This window comes from Tachyglossus aculeatus, chromosome 21 (genome assembly GCF_015852505.1).
Source record: "Tachyglossus aculeatus isolate mTacAcu1 chromosome 21, mTacAcu1.pri, whole genome shotgun sequence".
Lineage (NCBI taxonomy): Eukaryota > Metazoa > Chordata > Mammalia > Monotremata > Tachyglossidae > Tachyglossus > Tachyglossus aculeatus.
The window spans coordinates 68,373,976-68,395,764 of record NC_052086.1 but is presented as its reverse complement, the minus strand read 5'-3'; the positions used below and the strand labels follow the sequence as shown (position 1 = coordinate 68,395,764).

The following is a 21,789-nucleotide window of genomic DNA, read 5'->3' as shown; positions in this document are numbered from 1 at the left end:
TATATGCAAAGTAAATGAAAGGAAATTCCCATTCTCTCTTTCAGAAAAAAAAGGTAGTCAAAATTTTCCTCAGCCTGCAGAATTCCAACAAGCCAATGACAGAGTCAAATTCAAAACCTCTACCCCCAAATAGCAACTTATTTCTCAGCATTCTTAGCTATGTTACTTCTTGATGGTCAGAAAAGGCAATTTAAGACATTTCTTTTCTGAGGAATATCCTTGTAAACCCAAAGCGATACATTCATGATCTGGGAGTGTTGTACAAATAGAAATTTTATCGCTAGTGGGCCAATTTTCTCACTGCAAATATGAACTTCTTATTTATAAAACCTCGTTAAGTTACTTGCTTAAGAGTTTCTCCGTCACAATTAATCTTCTTCCATCTTCTTCTTAATATTGTTTATTAAGGAATTCCAGCAGACTAGGATTCTTCATTGAGAAGCAGCATGGTTCAGTGGAAAAAGCCCAGGCTTTGGAGTCAGAGGTCGTGGGTTCAAAACCCGGCTCCGCCACCTATCAGCTGTGTGACTTTGGGCATGTCACTTAACTTCTCTGTGCCTCAGTTACCTCATCTGTAAAATGGGGATTAAGACTGTGAGCCCCCTGTGGGACAACCTGATCATCTTGTAACCTCCCCAGCACTTAGAACAGTGCTTTGCACATAGTAAGCGCTTAATAAATGCCACCATTATTATTTAAAAATGAGTGCTTCTATTTGTAAATGTGGAAGCACCCGGCAATGTGACTGGTTCCCCAAGACTCTACCCGAATGATTGTGACACAGTCTGTCAAAAATGCTAGAAATTTGGAGTCCAAAGGTAATATGTCTATTGGCTATTGCTGCATATTAAGATAGGGTCAATATAATCATCATCTCGATTGTAGTTGCAAGTTACTCACATATACTTGGCAGGTCATTTGCTCAATATAAGAATGCACGGAAATCCCTGCTCTGGCTTCTTCTCCTCCAAATCTCCTCAACCCCAGCCCTTTTTTTGCCAAGGTCCTGGACTCTGCTCAGACTGTGTGCCCAGGGCTTTCAGTCTCTCAGGGGTCAGTTTGAAATAGTCCAATTTGAAATAAAGGGTGGGCTCCAGTGAGGTGAAACCGTCTTTGTCTTCATCCCTGCATATAGTGGGATTCATTCATTCATTCATTCAATCGTATTTATTGAGTGCTTACTGTGTGCAGAACACTGTACTAAGAGCTTGGGAAGTACAAGTTGGCAACATATAGAGACGGTCCCTACCCAACAACGGTCTCACAGCCTAGAAGACAGGCTCTCAGTCTAGAAGATCTGATCAGTCGTTTGTTCAATCAATCAGAGGTATTTATCGAGCACTTACTGTGTGCAGAGCTCCGTATTAAGCACTTGGGAGAATATTGTGCCACAGAATTGGCAGACAAAATTCCTGGCCCACAAGGTCCTTACAATCTTATATCTGTGCCTCAGTTGCCTCATCTGTGAAATGGATATTGGGACTGTGGGCCCCACGTGGGACAACCTGATCACCTTGTAACCTCCCAAGCGCTTATGACAGTGCTCGGCACATAGTAACCGCTTAATACATGCCGTTCTTATTATTATAAATACCATTGATTGATTGATTTTGGGGAACTACTGCTCTGAAAAAAGGAAAGTCCCCATGCTTAGATACCTAGCATATGCATATCCAGAAAACTGGGTTACCAAATTTTTGGTTGTGATAAACATTTAGAGGGGTGTGCTATTTATATTCAAGTCACTGTGTCTATATGTTTGTACATATTTATTCTATTTATTTTATTTTGCTAATATGTTTTGTTTCGTTGTCTGTCTCCCCCTTCTAGACTGTGAGCCCGCTGTTGGGTAGGAACCATCTCTATATGTTGCCAACTTGTACTTCCCAAGCACTTAGTACAGTGCTCTGCACACAGTAAGCGCTCAATAAATATGATTGAATGAATGAATGAATAAGCCTCACAAGGTGCTTATATATAAGACTTTGAGTCCTATGTGGCACAGGGACTATGACCAACCTGGTTATTTGGTATCTATCCCAGTGCTTAGTACAGTGCCTGGCTCCATAGTAAGCGCTTAACAAATGCTACAATAATAATAATAATTATTGTTATTTTAGTTTGCTACCTCAAGTGCATCCAAACAAACAGGGGTACGAATCAACATATCAGATTGTGATATTTGGTGCCGTTATTTAGGCAGAAAGTCTTGGTACTGGATCCATTTATTGTCAGCTGTTGCAATTCCCTGAAACAAGAACCAGTCTGACCCAGTTTTAAGTTGGCTGCCCAAAGCTGGAGAAGAGAGGGTGCTTGAATATGTCATGTTAGGCTGGCAGAATCTGAGACTAGACGAAGTTGCAGCTGGTCACTGCAGCAAGCCCATCCTGAAACTTGAAGAGGTGCTCGGAATGATCCCTGGGGCATGAGAACTCCCAGTTACCCCAGACTACTAGTGGGACACTGGTAAGCTGATTCTTATAACGTCCGCTATTACATTCGTAGCGGCCCAAGTTTTTTGTATCTTGCTCCCCCAGATCCTCACCTACCAGATGAGTCCATCCTCATATGAAAAGAGAACCCCAAACTTAAAGCTAAAACTTAATGTTTCCCATGCACGAAAGACACTCTAAGAACTTACGCCTCTTGCGCAAGCTGCCTTTTAAAAAATGCTCCTATTTTTAGAAGCTACAGGTGATAGTTTACTGTTTCACTACCACCAGTGAAAGGTTCCTGCTGTGGATTTTTTTAGTCTTCTCAACTCAGTCAAATTGTCATCCTAGAGAAGGACTTTATTCTACTTGTACATTATTTACTATTCTACTTATTTTATTTTGTTAATATGTTTTGTTTTGTTGTCTGTCTCCTCCTTCTAGACTGAGCCTGCTGTTGGGTAGGGACCGTCTCTATATATTGCCAACTTGTACTTCCCAAGCGCTTAGTACAGTGCTGTGCACACAGTAAGCGCTCAATAAATACGATTGATGATGATGATGACCCAAGTTTTTTGTATCTCGCTCCCCCAGATCCTCACAAACCAGATGAGTCCAGCCTCATATGAAAAGAGAACCCCACACTTGAAGCTAAAACTTAATGTTTCCCATGCACAAAAGATACTCTAAGAACTTATGCCTCTTGCACAAGCTGCCTTTTAAAAAATGCTCCTATTTTTAGAAGCTACAGGTGATAGTTTACTATTTCACTACCACCAGTGAAAGGTTCCTGCTGTGGATTTTTTTAGTCTTCTCAACTCAGTCAGTCAAATTGTCATCCTAGAGAAGGACTTTATTTTACTTGTACATATTTACTATTCTACTTATTTTATTTTGTTAATATGTTTTGTTTTGTTGTCTGTCTCCTCCTTCTAGACTGAGCCCGCTGTTGGGTAGGGACCGTCTCTATATATTGCCAACTTGTACTTCCCAAGCGCTTAGTACAGTGCTCTGCACACAGTAAGCGCTCAATAAGTACGATTGATGATGATGATGACCCAAGTTTTTTGTATCTCGCTCCCCCAGATCCTCACAAACCAGATGAGTCCAGCCTCATATGAAAAGAGAACCCCACACTTAAAGCTAAAACTTAATGTTTCCCATGCACGAAAGACACTCTAAGAACTTACGCCTCTTGCACAAGCTGCCTTTTAAAAAATGCTCCTATTTTTAGAAGCTACAGGTGATAGTTTACTATTTCACTACCACCAGTGAAAGCTTCCTGCTGTGGAGTTTTTTAGTCTTCTCAACTCAGTCAGTCAAATTGTCATCCTAGAGAAGGACTTTATTTTACTTGTGCATATTTACTATTCTATTTATTTTATTTTGTTGATATGTTTTGTTTTGTTGTCTGTCTCCTCCTTCTAGACTGTGAGCCCGCTGTTGGGTAGGGACCGTCTCTATATGTTGCCAACTTGTACTTCCCAAGCACTTAGTACAGTGCTCTGCACGCAGTAAACACTCAATAAATAAATACGATTGAATGAATTTGGCATTTGGCTAATGTTTATCACGGGGAAGCAGCATGGCCAACTGGAAAGAGCATGGACTTGGGACTCAAAGGACCTGGGTTCTAATCTCAGCTCTATCACTTACCTTCTGTGTGATCTTGGACAAGTCACTTAACATCTCTGTGCCTCAGTTCCCTCATCTGCAAAATGGGAATTCATGTGAGCCCTCTGTGGAACAGGGACTGTGTCCAACCCAGTTATCTCGTATCTCCCCCAGTGCTTAGTACAGTGCCTTGCAAACACATACCACAGTTATAAGTATTATTATTATTATAGTGCTTCACACATAGTAAGCATTTAACAAATACCACAATTATTATTACACAATTGGTGAAAGAATGTTATGGCTTGATAGTATTATGGGATGGCATTTTCCTTTGTTTTAAAAGGAAAGGAAATCCAATTTTTAAAAAATTGGTGGTGGATAGAGAAATTTTCTTTACTAAAGTGAAATTGGTTTGGTACTAAGGGAGGCTGGTCTTGTGGAAAGGAAACTAACTTACTCCATTGCCCTGAATAAATCACTTAGTGCTTTAGTATCTCAGTTTGCTTATTGGTAAATGACTGACAGACTGAGCCCCCTCCTCCCAGACTGAGCCCCCTCCTTCCTCTCCCCCTCTCCATCCCCCCGCCCTACCTCCTTCCCCTCCCCACAGCACCTGTATATATGTTTGTACAGATTTATTACTCTATTGATTTTACTTGTACATATTTATTATTCTATTTATTTTATTTTGTTAATATATTTTGTTTTGTTGTCTGTCTCCCCCTTCTAGACTGTGAGCCCGTTGTTGGGTAGGGACCATCTCTATATGTTGCCAACTCGTACTTCCCAAGCACTTAGTACAGTGCTCTGCACACAGTAAACGCTCAATAAATGCAATTGAATGAATGAATGAATGGTAAAATGGGAATAAAAATACTCCCTCCCTATTTCAAAACAAGTTGTGAAGACATAATGAGATAACTGTTATGAAAGTGCTTGTGAATTTTAAATGTTATTCAATTTCAAGGTATTATTACTGGCAGATAAACACTGAAGAACACCAATAATCTGAAATAATTATGCTTAATTAATTCATTCACTCATTAGTATTTATTAAGTCCTTACTGTGTGTGGAGCACTGTACTAGAACTTTGAGGTACAATAAAAGTCAAGGGCATGGTCCCTGCCCTCAAGGAGCTCACAGTTTTTTGTAATCGAAAGACGAGAAGGCTCTAGATCTTCAGGTTAAAAATTTAAAACCATGATGTGCCAAATGAATTCTTTTCTCAAGTGCTAGATGCACATGAGTAAAGCACCGATATTCTAAAATCATGTATTGCTAGAGAACCAGATGGAGAACATTTCCATCACCATATTTTGACCCACCCTTATTGATGGGCTCCATCCTGTGCCTCACTGATTTCTGAAGCTCAGTTGGGCAAAACTCAATAGTTTTACCAGGCAGTCAGAAGCAACCGGACAAAGCTGAATTTGGGGAGATGCCAGAAGACCGTGTCTGGGAAATAGCTGGACAACCCGTTTCTCACTGCAGTCTCTTCAGTCCAGAGCTTAGTACAGTATCCAGCACTTAATATAGTGCCTGGCATATAGGAAGCACTTAAGAAATACCATTATTATTATTATAAAAGGCTAGGCCCCATTCCAATATTTTTTAAGTGTGTTGAAGATGAGCAGTTCAGTTGGCATTGTAAGAGACTTAGAGCCAGTTTCAGTGAAATCTGAAACTAGATAGTCTTATGAGTTGATAAAATCCAAGATCCTATGTAAGTAGAAACCCTCTGAAGAGAAGTCCAAGAAAGTCAAAATCTTAAAGTTCAAGAGGATGCTGTTTTACACTTTATTTTTATGACCCTCACCAACATCTGCACAGTGACTAGGGTTGATGCTTTGCCTACACAGCTCCTCCAGCAAATGTTGTCTCACGTATTGACTTGATCAATACCTATCTGCAATGGGGCGGGTGGGGGGGGGTGGAGAGACACCCATGTTTTTGGTTAAGTTTTTTGCCCAGGACGGTTGAATGTCTCATCAAATTTCATCAGTCATCCATCCTCGAGATCTAATCCTGCACTGCTGCTCTATTAGATCATTATATTCACCACCCTGATCTATATTTAGAATCTGGGTGTCCTTTGCTTTCTGCTAGTTTCCACAGTCCACCCTTTCCTGACTGGAAATGGAGGGAGATCAATTTGTAACCGCAGAACTGTGCAACCTAGATGTATTTTGCTGCAAGATCATTTCCAAAACATTTTTCAGAAAGGGAAAAGTTACTGGCAGCCAAATGTCTTGGCAAGCAGTATGGTTGGGCTGCCAGTTTAAAAATAATTGCCCTCATTTGTTTTACTCCTTGATGGAATCTTTGGGATTGTGGGATATCTTATTTAAAGAAACTCATCTGGCCTACAACTTGTGACTGTAGACATGCCTTGCTTCCTGAGTGAACCACAGTTAAAAGCCTCGGTTTGGTGTTTCTGGTAGGGCTCTAGGGTGGGCAGTTGATGCTGAAACTCTAAGGGAAAAAACTGAGAAGGTGTGTTTATTTCCTTTGTGAATATGTTCATTTACAAGACTGAGGAATATGGAGATATTAATAATTACAGAAGCAGTGTGATCTAGTGGAAGGAGCACAGGCCCAGGAGTCAGAAGGACTAGTACTAATCCCATCTCCGCCACTTGTCTGCTGTGTGACCTTGGGGAAGTCACTTTACTTCTCTGGTCCTCAGTTACCTCAACTGTAAAATGGGGATTAAGACTGTCAGCAGCCTCATGTGGGACACAGACTGTGCCCAACCTTATTATCTTGTATCTACCCCTGTGCTTAGTTCAGTGCCTGGCCCACAGTAAACGGCAAATTGCTTAAAAAAATTAATGGACGCTACTGATTTTTTAATGGAATATGCCAAGTGCTTACAATGTGTCAAGCACTGTGCTAAGCACTGGAATAGATACAAGATAATCAGGTTGGACACGGTCCATGCCCCACATGGGGCTGCTCACAGTCTTTATCCCCATTTTACAGATGAGGTAACTGAGGCCCAGAGAAGTGAAGTGACTTGCCTGAGGTCACACAGCAGACGAGTGGCAGTGCTGGGATTAGAACCCAAGTCCTTTGGATTCCCAGGCCCGTGCTCTTGAGCTATGTACCTAAGTTACTGCTGAAGTAATAATATATATAAGATATGTACATAAGTGCTACAGGAGGCTGTGATTACATAAATGCTTAGGTGGTGCAGAAGTTCTGAAATGGCAGATGGGGGAGATATAATCTGAGGAGATTAAAATTAGTCAGGAAAGGCATCGGGAGGTGGTTGGTTTCCAGAAGTCTGAAGGGGAGCTGAGCTCGGTTGCATTGAAGCGGTAGGGAGTGCCCAGCAGGTGGAAAAGTATGAACAAGAAATCAATGAAGGGAGAGATGAGAAAGAAGCTTAGTGAGTAGGGTAGCCTGAAAGGAATGAAGAGTGTGAGCCTAGCTGTGGTGGGAGGAGAGGGAGGGTAACAAGAGAGAGAGAGAGTTGATTTAGTGCCTTGAAGCCAATAGGCCAGAGTTTCTGCTTGATGCTGAGAAGAATGGGTAATCACCCGAGGCTTCTGTGGAATGAGGAGTTGTGTATAGAATGATGTTTTAGAAGAATGATCCTGGTAGCTGACTTAAGTATGGATTGGAAAGTATGGGCTAATGATTCAATAGTCAAGCCAGGAATGACAAATGCCCAGACCAGTGAGGTGATCATTTGTAGAGAGAAAGGGTAGGTGGAGAAGGGGAACCCTAATACAGTTGTCCCCCAATCCCATCCACCAATCAATCAATCAGCAGTCACTTGGTATAACTATAATTAGAGCATTGACAGATTCCAGTATATTTCCACTGGAGATATATTGTCCAAAAACACTCCCACATTGCTTGTGATAGGCTTTTTTTCAGAAAAAAAAAAAGGAATTGGACCTAGAAGAGCAGTGTTTATTTTCTTTTCCTCTTATGCTCCAAATGGGTTCCAGTTTTAGGATCTAAGCTGAACCAAAATGCTTCAGGTTATCATTTTCCAAAAAGATGACAAGGAGCATGTTTTAATTACATAATTTTAAAGCCAAAAATACACACAAAACAAATCAGGAATAATTATATTATGATATTTTACAATGCAGACAATGTATGTTTTTCTATATATTGTAAGGTAAACACAGATTTACTGAATACCCACTGTGGGCAAAGAGCTGTAGCCAGCTCTAGGATTTACAAATCCCATACTGGTAAATTTCATTAGCCTCCTCTTGGGGAACTGAAGCAAAGATGGGTGAAAGATAATTTATAGTTCCCCAAAGAAACCCATAGTGTCAACATTATGATTAGACCAGATTCTCCTCTCAATATTTGGGTTGGGTTTTTTCTAATAATTTGAGGGAATAAGTAAATACCACCTCGGATTTCCAAATGCAGATTCAAATTACTTCCAAGACGTTTTCTAAGAGTTTAGATGATGAGTTTTAAAATAAGCACAAATATTTGAAGACAAACCTACAGTGTTATTCCTCCAGACAGCATTTTAATACATACCCATTGGCAGGCAGCACTGGAAAGACAGTTTACATCAAGCTTGTACAAAATGCCTAGAATGTTTTGAAGGTTTAATCTTTGCAGCAACAGCTGAGAATGTAGAGATAAATGTCATAAGACACTACTGATGTTGATTCAGCTCTATTCATTCACACCCATGACTCACAGGTCTTTGAAGACATGGAACTTTTATAGTTACATTTCATTTCTGAGAAATGCCACCTGGAAAACATTAGAGTTGATAGTGGAGATTTTAGCTGGGAACTGTAGCCTTACCTAATACAGTAATACAGTGGACAGGCATCTCAGTAGAATAGACAGTAAAGCAACAAGAATAACAGCACAGAAAACAAAAACCTAAAAAATATACTTGCATTAGTGATATTTCCACTTCTTACCTGATAATGTTGTTACCAAAGTCCCGTGGATGGTTTATTGTGTGTAGAGCACTGTGCTAAACACTTGAAAAGAGTATTCCAGTGGGAATTAGACAGTTGGGGGAAAGATTTGAGACTGATACATCAGGAGCAATGAAACTCTAAAGTATTAGAAGTGGATTGGAGGTAAAACTTTATTTTTCTTGCAATTATAATTTCTTGCAATTGAACTTGTAGACTACTGACTAATAATGTTTCCCAGAGATTTAGTTACACTTATTTCCCAAGTTCTTTGTACAGTATTTAGTAGGCACTCAATAAATACCATTACCATTTACTACTGTTGAAGGCTGTTAAATATACACATTGATTAACAGTAGGCCTATTTTCAGGACCCAGCGTGTTGACATCGAAGTAACAGAATTTGTTGGTAGCATTGTACAATCTTATTCCTAAATTGCAAAGTCACCGTAATTTATTTTATATTTTTCCCATTGTAAACATAGTATCCTCGTAAAATAAGCAGATAGCGTTTTTCTCCCGGAGGAAATCATGTTTTTATTGCTTCTTTTCCCTCCACAACGATAAAGTTCTACGCTGAAACTATCTCTTCGGCTGAATTTCCACTGCTGTTATGGACACATAGAGGGCCTCTATTCACTTTTTGAGGGCAGAGCTTTTAACTTGCTATGGTGTTTTTCCTTTGATGGACTAGGGAGAGTTAATCCCTGTTCACTGCTTAAACCGGGAGAGGATAATGGGTACTGATTAGCCTATTGTTAACATCTTATTATCATGCACGGTTTTATTGGTCACATCCTTTCGGAGTCAGCTGTTCCTCTGGGCTTCTCTCAGTATTTCAGAGGCTTTCCAACTCAGAGAGCTTCCTGGATGGGCTTGGTATTGCATTTAAAAGGTCAGTGAAAAATGCATTATGGAATGTGTTGAAACCGTCAATTTCTGTTGGAAACAAAATGAGAAGTTAACTACCCTGCCGAACCTGAGAAAAGAAGTGGATTCAGTGTAGCACGCTCACAGATTAATAGTTTAAATGAGGGTTTTGTTTTTTTCCTCCTTGGGCACTGGAGAATTGCCTAGAAGGAATGATGGCAAGAAATCCTAAAAACTTATATAGAAGTTTTGGGGAAATAAAGCACAATGACCAGCTGGTTAAGAGAGTCGGGCATTTCTAGCATTTTCTCAACTTCACTACTAATGTTGATTCTTTGCTAGTGTCTCTGTCAGTTCTTGGTAAGGCAGAGAAATCATTTAACTTAAATAGTTTAAAATCTCTAAAGGACTGAAGTGTTCCTTTGTTAAGAACCAATTGTTTGAAATTCTAGAGTCATCCTCTAATTACAAATACAGAGCAACCCGGGGTGGTGTTGTCAGCTGGCTTGTAACAATAGCATTCTTATATGTGGCCTTTCTTGTTTTCCCTGCTCCTCAAAGTCACTTAACCCTTGTGGTAAATCACTATACTTACATGTACATATCTGTAATTTGTTTTAATACCTGTCCCATCCCCCGCCGCCTTTTGGTCTGTAAACCCATCATCATCATCATAATAATAGCATTTATTAAGCGCTTACTACGTGCAAAGCACTGTTCTAAGCGCTGGGGAGATTACAAGGTGATCAGGTTGTCCCACGGGGGGCTCACAGTCTTAATCCCCATTTTACAGATGAGGTAACTGAGGCACAGAGAAGTGAAGTGACTTGCCCAAAGTCACACAGCTGACAATTGCGGAGGCGGCATTTGAACCCATGACCTCTGACTCCAAAGCCCGTGCTCTTTTCCATTGAGCCACGCTGCTTCTCATTATGCTTCTCTGCGTCTCCTTATGGGCAGAGGTCGTCTACACCTACCCTTTTGGCTTGAACTCTCCCAAGCACATAGTATTCTGGACAAAATAAGCACTCACTAAATACCATTGACTGAGTGCATTCTGAGTGCATTGTCATTTATACTCAAAGATGTAGTAGCCATCTGTGAGTCCTTCTTCATGCTGAAAAAGGCAAAGCACAACTGATAATCCAGTCCTCACTGGATTTATTCAGTCAGTATTTATTGAGCACTTTATGTAGAGCACTGTACTAGGTCCTTGGGAGAGTACCATACAACAGAGTTGGTAGGCACATCCCCTTCCCACAAGGAGTTTACAGTCTAGAGGGGGAGGCAGACATTAAAATAAATTCCATATGTGTATGCTTAACAATACTACAATTATTTTTATTATTACATAAGTGCTGTGGGGGTGGGGTGAATATCAAGGGCTTAAAGGTTACAGATTCAAATGCATTAGAGATGCAGAAAGGAGAGGGAGTAGGAGAAAAGAGTTATTAGTTACAGAAGCCTTCTAGGAGGAGATGTGATTGTATTGAGGCTTGAAGGTGGGGAGAATGGTAACCTGTCATATATTGAGGCAAGAAGTTCCAGGCGGAAGCCTTCTAGGAGGAGATGTGATTGTATTGAGGCTTGAAGGTGGGGAGAATGGTAACCTGTCATATATTGAGGCAAGAAGTTCCAGGCGGAAGCCTTCTAGGAGGAGATGTGATTGTATTGAGGCTTGAAGGTGGGGAGAATGGTAACCTGTCATATATTGAGGCAAGAAGTTCCAGGCCAGGGAGGGCTTGGACAAGGGGTCTGAGTGTGAGGTAGAAGAGATGCCTATAAACATTGTCCTTCCTATAGTAGTTCAATTGCTACATTCAGCTCTTTTTATTTTTAAGTTTGCCTCCTCCTGCTTCCCCAATTTTCCTTAAGTCTCTGCCCAAGGAGATCAACTCACTTCCTGACCCACCTCAATCTGGTGTTGTTTTCTCTTGCCATTCTCTTGCTCCTCCAGAGTGTTTTGAGATTATGCCTCATGTTTGTCTTTAAAACATTTCTATTCCTCATGACTGCATGTGACCCATTTCAGCGCTCTAATCAGCAGCTGCTTGAGCACCTTGCTATCGTCCATTTTTCTTACCCATCCTGCTCAACAAAGCTGTGCCGAGATAAATACTACATCAGAACTGGTGAACCTTATTGTTGGTCATTCAATCTGCCCATTTGATGTTGAAATGTAGCCTTTAAGGGATGCTGATAAAACTCCTTGAGAAGCTGGAAATGATTTTTGGAGTAAGTCCAGTGATCTCATCCCTATGTAGCTTTGTAGAATTTGAGTTTATGAAGCTTGGTACCCTGCTGTCAGCATACATTCTGCAAAAGAACCGATAAGCCCAATGCTAACTGAGGTTATGTAGGAGCTTGCTCCCAAGATTTTTATCTGCAACACCCAGCTCAAAATGGTCATTGTATTCCCCTATCTTGGCAGTACCTGAGCTCATAAAAGTAATCCTTTTGTGGCTTACAGCCCTAGTTGCTTTTATAATCTGCTTTTTGTTATCCCAGTCTTTCTCTGTACAAGACAATAACCTCTCCCAGTAGACTGATAGTGAGTTGGCATTTCTGTACCTGGATATTTTTGCACTGTCATTTATTTTGCGTGATGGAGAAGGTAGGCTAATTGGACACTGCAGATGGCAAAAATTCCTCCAGACCCTGACTCTCTAAATGAGAACCTCACATTCCAGCAACAATTTCACAGGCATTTGCACTCTTATTGTCAGAGACTACCTAGATGTAGGTGCCCTGTAGACTGTAAACTGGTTGTGGGCAGGGAATGTGCCTGTTATATTGTAGTAAGTACCTAGTACAGTGCTCTGTAAACAGTAAGCACTCAATAAATATAATTGACTGACTGACTGACTAGATATTACCAGGAGCCTTTTCTGACATCTTTCTCATCTCACCGCAGCTCTTAAATGTGTAACTAGAAGGAACTTTAATAGTTATGAAAAGGGGAGGTTTGAGGTTGGGCACTTTCATTTTCCTAGTAAATTGTTTCATAGACAGTGGTATAAAGGTGACCTATTGGTTAATATTGGCCAGTTTGTTTTGTTCCGTGCAAATTCTGATAATAATAATAATACTTACGGTATTTGTTAAGCACTTACTATGTGCCAGGTACTGTACCAAGTGCTGGGGTGAATGCAAAGAAATGGGGTTGGACACAGTCCCTGTCCCATGTGGGGCTCACAGTCTCAATCCCCATTCTGCAGATGAGGTAATCGAGGCACAGAGAAGCGAAGTGACTTGCCCAGGGTCACACAACAGACAAGCGGTGGAGCCGTGATTAGAACTCAGGACCTTCAGACTCCCCGGACCATACTCTATCCACCATGCCATGCTGCTTCCTGTAATACCATTAGTCCTGAATTAGACCCTGTGGCAGGAGCCTTGGCATCTGCCTGCCCCTCCAACTGAAAATATTGGTGCTCATTAATCACTTACTAGGGGTCAAGCGCAGGGGTAGGCGCTGCGATAAATTATAAGATAATCAGATTGCATTGGCCTGTTTCTTTACTCTGTTTTTCAGTCTTATATTTTTCCCAATCCTGCCGCTTCTAGTTTTGTTGAGAAGCTTTTTATTGCAGAGTTTTTCCATTTTCTTTCTTTTAGCTCTTGCCCTTAGGCAGGAGAAGGAAAAAGATGGCTCCCGGCTCTGCCACTTGTCTGTCAATGTGACCTTGAGCAAATGTCTTCACTTTTCTGTGCCTCAGTTTCCTCAACTGTAAAATGGCGATCAAGACTGAGCCCCACGTGGGACAGGGACTATGTCCAATCTAATTACCTTGTATCTACCCCAGAGCTTAGAACAGTGTCTGGAATATTGTAAGCACCTAGCAAATATCAGTAAAAAAGGGGAGGAATCCAGAGAGTGAGAGGGGTAAAAGAGGAGCGGGAGAGAAACAGGTAAAGGAGAAAGTATCAATCAGTTAATTTATGGCAAGGCAGAATCAGTAGTATTTAGTGAGGGCTTACTGTGTGCAGAACACTGTACTAAGTGCTGGAGAATACAGTACAATGGAGTTGGTAGATATGATCCCTGCCATCAAGGAGCTTGCAATCTAGTAGAGGGAAGTGATCTAAAATACAAATAAGAAGTTAACCCACTTCCTAATACCAAAACAGTCTACTCCCCTACCAGCCTACCCACAGAGTTATAACTTGAAATTTAACACTGAGCCCAACTCCTCCAGTGCTTGTTTATTCCTGACACTTCCGGGGGCTGGGGGACAGGTTTTTGTTTTTTTCTTCAGACCCTGAGGATATTATTTAGTACACTGCTGCATACACTGTGAATCCGTTGCAGAAATTTACTAAATCTTCTCAAAAGGATCTGAAAGAGTTACTGCTTCTTCCACTGTGTCTAATGTGGGCACTAGGAAAAGTAAGCTTTGGCTTTTATGTCCTATTCCAATTGATTTTTGAGTTTCAAGTCTTCAACAACAAATACAACTTAAATATAGAAAGAACAAAACAAGTTTCAGGTTTTATAATATCTATTAAATGTTCTAAATTAATGTCTGTCTCCCCCTCTAGACTGTTAGCTTGTTAGGGGTAGGGAACATGTCTGCTAATTCTGTTTATTGTAATCTCTCAAGTGCTGTGCACATAGTATGTGCTCAAGAGAAGCAGCGTGGCTCAGTGGAAAGAGCACGGGCTTTGGAGTCAGAGGTCATGGGTTCAAATCCCGGCTCCTCCAACTGTCATCTGTGTGACTTTGGGCAAGTCACTTAACTTCTCTGGGCCTCAGTTACCTCATCTGTAAAATGGGGATGAAGACTGTGAGCCCCCCATGGGACAATCTGATCACCTTGTATCCCCTCCCAGCGCTTAGAACAGTGCTTTGCACATAGTAAGCGCTTAACAAATACCAACATTATTATTAGTAGTAGTAGTAGTAGTATTAGTATTACCACTGATTGATTAAGCTGCAGGCAGATAGGAAGTATCAATTCTGAGCCAGTCATGAACTAAGGATGGAGTCATGAGGAAAAATACCTTGTCTCCACAGCCTCAAATGATTTTCTGCCCATCTTGTAAAAATGAGACAAAAAACACTAATTTCTCTCTCGATGGAAAACACAACTATTTCCATTCATTCCTTCAAGAAACTTATTTTGTTTTTTTCTTTGTAAGCAAGAGTTGGTTTTACTCTGTAGAGTCTTGACTTTTGAAAGGAGCAAGTTGTCACACTGCCATCCTAAAACTGTGTTCAGGTGCTATAATTGTTCAAGAAAGACTGGTTTCTTTTCTGCAGGAAGCAGATAAGTCTTTTCATTTGGTGTTCAGAATAAATGGAAAAATGGGTTGGCCCCACCAACTCATCAAGTTCAAAGAGCTGTTGGAGAACTTGTACCCTGGGATTCACACTAACTTCAGCCTTTCAGATAAAAATCCCTATAAGATGGTGAAAACCCAAAATAGCAATGAAAATTATAGCCAAAACCTTTTTCCTCCACCCAGGCTATGTCTCCTTTGCCTCACTGGCTTAGCCATTGCAGTTCCCTGTTACTATTCTAAAGCATCCAATAGTTATAGTATGAACCGTTAACCAAACTTTCAAGTATTAAAGACAGTGGATGGCTGGCCATTAGAGGTGGTCTTTTGAGTCCACTGGTAAGTGTTATGCTATCTTCCCTTATTTGGGGGGGAAATTTAATCTGGTCAGGATTGCTTACAATAGAATGCAACACCTTCAGTAAATTTAGTCAATTGATCAGTAGTATTTATTGAGCACTTACTCTGTAAGTGCTGTAGATCCCTGAACTAAGTGCTTGGGAGAAGAAGCATGGCCTAGTAGAAAGAGCACAATTACTATTATTGGGAAAGTACAATAATGATTATAATAACAACACTTACTATATGTCAAACACTAATACAAAGCAATCAGGTCCCACTTACTGCTCACAGTCTAAGTATGAGGAGAACAGATGTTAAATCTCCATTTTGCAGATGACAGAACTGAGGCCCAGAGAAGTTAAGTGAGTTGCCCAAAGTCACATGGCAGGTTCATGGCAGAAACAGGTTTAGAACCCAGGCCCTCTGACTCACAGAAACCCATGCTCTTCCCACTAGGCCATTCTGATATGTGCGTGTATTTGTTGGGAAGTAGATTTGTTTTTCCTCCTGGAGGACAATAAAGAGATGACCACGGGTGAATTTTACCCTGGCCAGCTAAAGACCCTGAAGTCTAACACAGCACATCCAAACTGAAGTTCAAGAAGCCAACCAGAACCTGGGGGAAGGGTGTCTGGAGCCTGGAAAAACAGTCGAGGAGGAGCAATAAGGGTCTTCAGGAAAGTTATGACCCAGCCATATCTTGGAGATGTTGCAAGGAGACAGAGTCTCAACCCTCAGGAGTAAATTCCAAGATCAATCTGCACTGGGTGAATAGAAAGGTGAGGGTGAATGAAGCGATGCTTAAACCCATCAGCATCCAGCCCCAAGGACAAAAGAATCCTGGTTGAGACACTGAATAAAACAAAGGGCAACCTGCATGGGAAGGCTGGGCATGACATTTTGCTAAGGTGAGTGGCCTGGATCTGTTATGGACTTACACACAGTAAACACTCAATAAATATGACCAAATGCATGACTTTCAAAGTCCATTCTGCTACCAGAACTGCAGAATGTGCTTTTATCCTGCTCCTTAGCCTGCTCAGTTTACAGTAATGACTAGAAATATTCATTTAAATTGGGGAGGTAAATAGCCTTTACATAGAACTGTATGTTCTTCAAACAGAACAGTAGTGAGAAGTTGAGATTTCCAACACTTCGCTTTTATTTGCTTGCAGTGAAATGCAAATTAGATGACTTTGGTGAAGAATTACCAGCTGATCCTTTGGACCTTGAAGTTTCACTCCAGTCACCAACTCCTCCAAGTGCAGTAAATTTCACAACTTAAATTTCAGGCATCTCCTCATTTCTTAGAATTAGAAGATACTTCTGCATTGTCAGAGAAGCATATTATTTGCAAAAAGTCCAGTAAAGAACGTACTACAAAAGTATTAGTGTTTCTCCAGAATCTTTTCAAAAAATTCAGGATGCGCCTACAGAAAACACTACTGCCTGAGTTTTACATGGAGTTACTGTGATATGGCTTCACTTATCACTTGGCATCAGTGTTTGTCCTGCTTTTTTGAGCAGACATCCCAACACAAAACAGATTTGGCAGGCTGCTTTCAAAATGGAGAGTTTTGAATACACGCTCCCTCCAAACACTCAGACTAAAGCCAAGAAGACATCGTAACCAACAACCATGTCCTTAAGCACAGATGTGTTAGTTTCCCCCGTTTTTGCTCACTGCTTGTCTCCAACTATCTGCAGAGTTTCATCTTTCAAGTTAGACCAAAACCCTCAATTTGAGAGTGGAGAAGATATCCAAAGCTTCTGGTACAGTTTTGCAGGATCATATTTCTTCCAATTAGATTTCTATTCTATTCCATTCTAGTAGTTGATTAGCAGTGTTAACATGGATCCAAACTGCTGAAAAGAAGTATGAAGTAAGGGGAGGGGGGAAATGAAATGTGATTTTTCTGATTCTCACAGACCTAGGAATAATTGAGTTATCTTATTTATAGTTAAATTGGTATCTATATCCTATTCATGCCACAGAGCAGCAACTGAATGGCACTCAAAATACTTGACTATACCGGTGGATTTTTTCATTCAAAGAGGTTCAGAGGAATGATTTCATTCAGTCTTTTTGGCAAGTTACCACAAACATTGTAAGTAAATAGTAAAGCCTTTATTTTTTGTTAAGAACAGCTTGAAAATAAAACATCTGCCCATGCTTTACAACCGTCTTAATTTGTAGTCTTATATTTACAGTCATTTATGGTACACATTGATTGTCTGGAAAATCCTTATAACGATGTTCTCAGTTTGCAATAATCAGCTGGGATGAGGGGGAGGAGGGGTGGAGAGGGAACATTTATAAAACACTAATACATTTAATAAATATATATATAATCTATCAAAAATGAGCCTCAGCTCTCATCAATAAAAAGCACCTGCTGGGTAATCCTTTAAGCTGGTAGAATATTCAAACCACTTTTTTTATAAAAGCTACAATGCTCCCTTTCTCACCAACCGAGGTGATGCCTGCTTCCGCCTGCTTCTAGGACCTTCAGCTGGGCCCATTTTCTACAGACAAGTTGTGTGTACATGAAATCCGTGCTTAGATTTCCTTTTTGCAAACTACAGCTCAGACACCAACTAGAACCCTGCAAGTACTTCATAATAAAGTTCGAAAGTTCTGCAGGATCTCTGAAACTTGTTTCCTCACACAGAAAGCCGGAAGGAAGTCAGTTTTCCATCGAAAAGGGACATGGTGGCTTTTATAAAGCAGGTGAAAGCAATTTGCTAATAACAATGCTGACAGATTTGTGCTTACAATAACGTATGCTGATCACAGATGCTCTACTTTCCAGGTCATTTGAACCAAAGGCAGTGGTAAACATTTTTCTTTTACACAAACAGAAATATCAATCAGCACACTTTCTTCACACTTCGGGGCAGGTGACATCACCACAGGCTATCATTTGGCAAAAAAACTTCAAGCTTCGTGCTAGTTTCTGGGATAACAATTCTCATGCTATTATCATTCCTCCTCCCCTCAACTGTAGTGGCTTTGTCAGTAACCCCGTTCACAACAACAAAACTGAACAGAACCATAAAAACCCTTCCAAAATATCGATCCCATGGAGAGAGTTGCTTTGGCCTCATGTAAAATTCAGTTCTTTTCTGGAGGTGAATAAAGCTTTCCATCTGCCCCATCTACTTAGAGAAACCAGCCCTGCCATTTAAGCCATGATCATCTTACACATTTTTCACGATACAGAGTTTTGAGGAGAATTTTGCCGGCCAATATCACCCGTGGCATTCTAGAACTCCAAATGACTTCATGGAGCTGGGGTAAGCAACCGTTTCCTAGCACAAGAATGTGTAATGTTGTGATTTTTAATAGGATTAGACTGATGCAGGTACCGATGACATTTGTAGAATATTAGGTCCGCATGCAGGATCCCACTCAGCCTCTATTCTTTTTCTCCACTTCTGCCTGATTTTCCCCCTCCTTACCCAAATCCCAGAATTTTCAACCCATTCAATAAACCGCACACACACATACAAAGATACCCACCCAGGATCCAAAGTTGGTTATTGAAAGCAAGTTCATGCTCCCGAGCCGGGGCAGTGGATGGGTATGGGGGTGGGATTGTTTTGATAGCCATGCTTTCCCCCATGCATAGCTACAAGAGGAAAATGAATGGACAGACACACAAACTTGGAAGATGATCATGGCAAGAATGGCAATACTTCTTTCATTTCCCTGCAGCCCAGCTCATTTGGAAGAGAGAAAGGAGGGAGACTGTCAGCTAAACTAGGGACTTGAGAAGGCATTCAACAAGGATATGTTCGATTATAAGGCCAATGGCCATTTTACCACCAGACGCATGCCTTTTCCATTTTCTTTTTAGGGTGAGGGATTTTTTTTTTAACAAGAAAAGGGAGTTTTTAACTTCATCCCAGCATTTGCAAAAGAATCTATCATTTAATAACAGATTCAACATCCTTAAGTAAGGACTTTGGTTTAAAGCTAAAAATTTTGTTGGCTAAACCGTGAGGAGACCCTAATGCTTTCAATGTCTGATATGCATTAAACACTAAATAATAAAGGAATGATTTGCTTAGAAGTGATGAAAACCAAGACAGAAGTAATAGGCTTTAAAAGAACCTTTTGCACATCTTCTGAAGAAAACAAAGACAAAATGTCCGACCAACCTCTCTTTCCCACTCCAAGAAAAACCAAAAAAAAACAAACAAAAAAAAACCTTCCACTCACTGCATTCAAATATGTGCAAACAGTGTGAGAACAGAGAACTCATTGCAGCTCCTTCAATCCATCGTATGGGAACTCCGTCATGTGAGGTCATCAGTGGAAAGCCTTCTGGTGTTCCTCCCTCTGATTTCTGAGCTGATGGCCCCGTTTGCACGATGGAAATAATTTAAACAAGAAACCGGGAGACTGGGAACAAGAGGTTCTAGGGTGGGTTCCGTGAAGGGGGAGGGAAAGGGAGAGGAGGCTTTGATAACTTGGAGGCTTAACTTTCTGCCCTGCCTTGGCCCAACACAGGTCCTCAGTCTACAAGTTCGCCATCACTCCATCGAGGTAACTGATGAATGTGTGCAACCAGAGGCTGTGCCATTCTCCAGCATGTGGGGCGGTTCGGTCCTTGGGGGCTGCCACAAATGCTATTCTTGGCTCTTAAGGAGACACCGGGTTCTAATTACAATTGCACCCAGATCCACCTGCCTCGGTGCCAGTAACCCACCCCGGGGCTTCCCAACCAAAGTGGCAAACAAGCAGAAAGACCCCCATTATGTCTTTTTCAAAATTGAATAGGCAAATCGCATGAGGGCAACCTGAATCCAAAGTTGAAGTTAGAGAGCCTTTACAAATAATCAAACAACCTCGGACTTGCTTGGCATTTTGGTTATTGATTTGCTTTTATTTGTACATTTCAGGAGGCGGTCTATGTAACTCCATTTTACAGTGCATCTAATTCTACTTTGAATTACCTTGGCTTTAGATTGTGGAATTCTTGGTTGTTTGGGTAGAGTGAGTGGGTGAGTGAGTGTGTGTGTGTGTGTGTCTCGGATGGGATGGGAGGGAAGGGGAGAGGAGAGTTAGCTTATCAGTTCAACAGTGTTCACATTTACATAAAAACCCCATCATCTAGGAATTTCAAAGCTCCTGGATATGAGGCTACTTTGTTCTTTACTGTTATTGATTCCTCTCCCAGAAAGACATGACCAGGGAATAAAATCTGTTAATAGAGATTCTTATTCTCTGGAACTTAAAGCCTTTCACCAGAGGTGTCGTCCAGTGTAACTTGGCGGAGCGGTTGGGATCTGGAAATAAGGATAACAAACCCATAACTAAGAATCTGTACTTTGCCAAAGTCAATGTCAATATATGCAATGTTAGAAATAGGCTAATGAAGGGTATTAAACCATATAGTCCACAGTTTCCTCCAAATCGCCCCATCTATCGCTTGTGGGCTAGAACTAGTCACTATAACTATGTTGCTCACTTTGCTTTTTCTGGCTCTTTGTTCCATTCCCTGTCATGTGCTTTGGTTGGTCCTCCAGAAACGATGCTAGCTCCCCCTACACCCCTCTCGGAAAATGTTGTGGACCAATACTCCAACTTCATACCTTGCTGTGAACATTGCTGATTTCTGATGCACTTATCCACAAGGGTCACTTTAGATATCAAAAGATGAGCTAGGGATCCATTCTAGGCCTGATCTCTCCTGAATTTTCTGATCACTCACCGATCCTACATCCATGGCAGGCAACGTTAGCCATAGTTTTCTTAAAGACCAAGGACTGCCTGGCTAACTGGGGCTGTTAGAAAAGAACTTATGGATCCTTTTTGACCTCTGAGATTTTTTTCAAAATGAATTCACCCTGTATTATTAAGGAGGAAAAGGAAACTCAGGAGTCTAAAGTTAGAGTTTCCTGTTCTGGATCAAGACTGGATTTGTGCCACTTAAAAAATAAAAATGCCACCAGGTCACACAGTTTGAGTCCTTGAATATTCTGGTTGAATTATGGAATTGGCTCATGATTGAGTACAGAATGGAAACCGAATTTACATGTGTAAACTGGCTTATGAGTCTTTTGGTAAAGAAAATGCAGCTATGCAAGGAAATTAAACATGGGAATGAGGGTGGCGGTGTCTCCTTTTGGTTACTAGAGAAGCAACAGTATGGGATTGTAGTGAAACAGGTTTCCAAAATGGGAAATCAGTTCATTTGGTTTGTTAAATCCACCATTCTTGCCAGAGATGGTGGGGGACAGCAGGCCAGGGCAGAGTCATCATTTCAGAATAAGCCAAACCAAGTTCAAGGAAGGAAAATGGCAGGTTAAATGCTTTCTCCAG

At 41.0% G+C, this 21,789-nt stretch overlaps 2 protein-coding genes across 4 annotated transcripts in view; one reads left to right on the top strand and one right to left on the bottom strand.

The window, feature by feature from the left end:
- The window catches only part of IQCK (IQ motif containing K), a 129,042-nt gene extending 111,466 nt beyond the window's left edge, over positions 1 to 17,576 (top strand). Inside the window, exon 9 of one of the 2 annotated variants that reach the window (XM_038763834.1) lies at positions 16,634 to 17,576. In XM_038763834.1, the coding sequence (XP_038619762.1) occupies positions 16,634 to 16,743 (110 nt within the window). In that variant the 3' untranslated portion in view covers positions 16,744 to 17,576. The remainder of the gene's footprint in view (positions 1 to 16,633) is intronic. The other variant, XM_038763836.1, reaches the window with a different exon arrangement.
- GPRC5B (G protein-coupled receptor class C group 5 member B) overlaps positions 17,568 to 21,789 on the bottom strand; it is a 31,648-nt gene continuing 27,426 nt past the window's right edge. For both annotated transcript variants that reach the window (XM_038763832.1, XM_038763833.1), the window contains exon 4: positions 17,568 to 20,753. In XM_038763832.1, the coding sequence (XP_038619760.1) occupies positions 20,709 to 20,753 (45 nt within the window). In that variant the 3' untranslated portion in view covers positions 17,568 to 20,708. The remainder of the gene's footprint in view (positions 20,754 to 21,789) is intronic.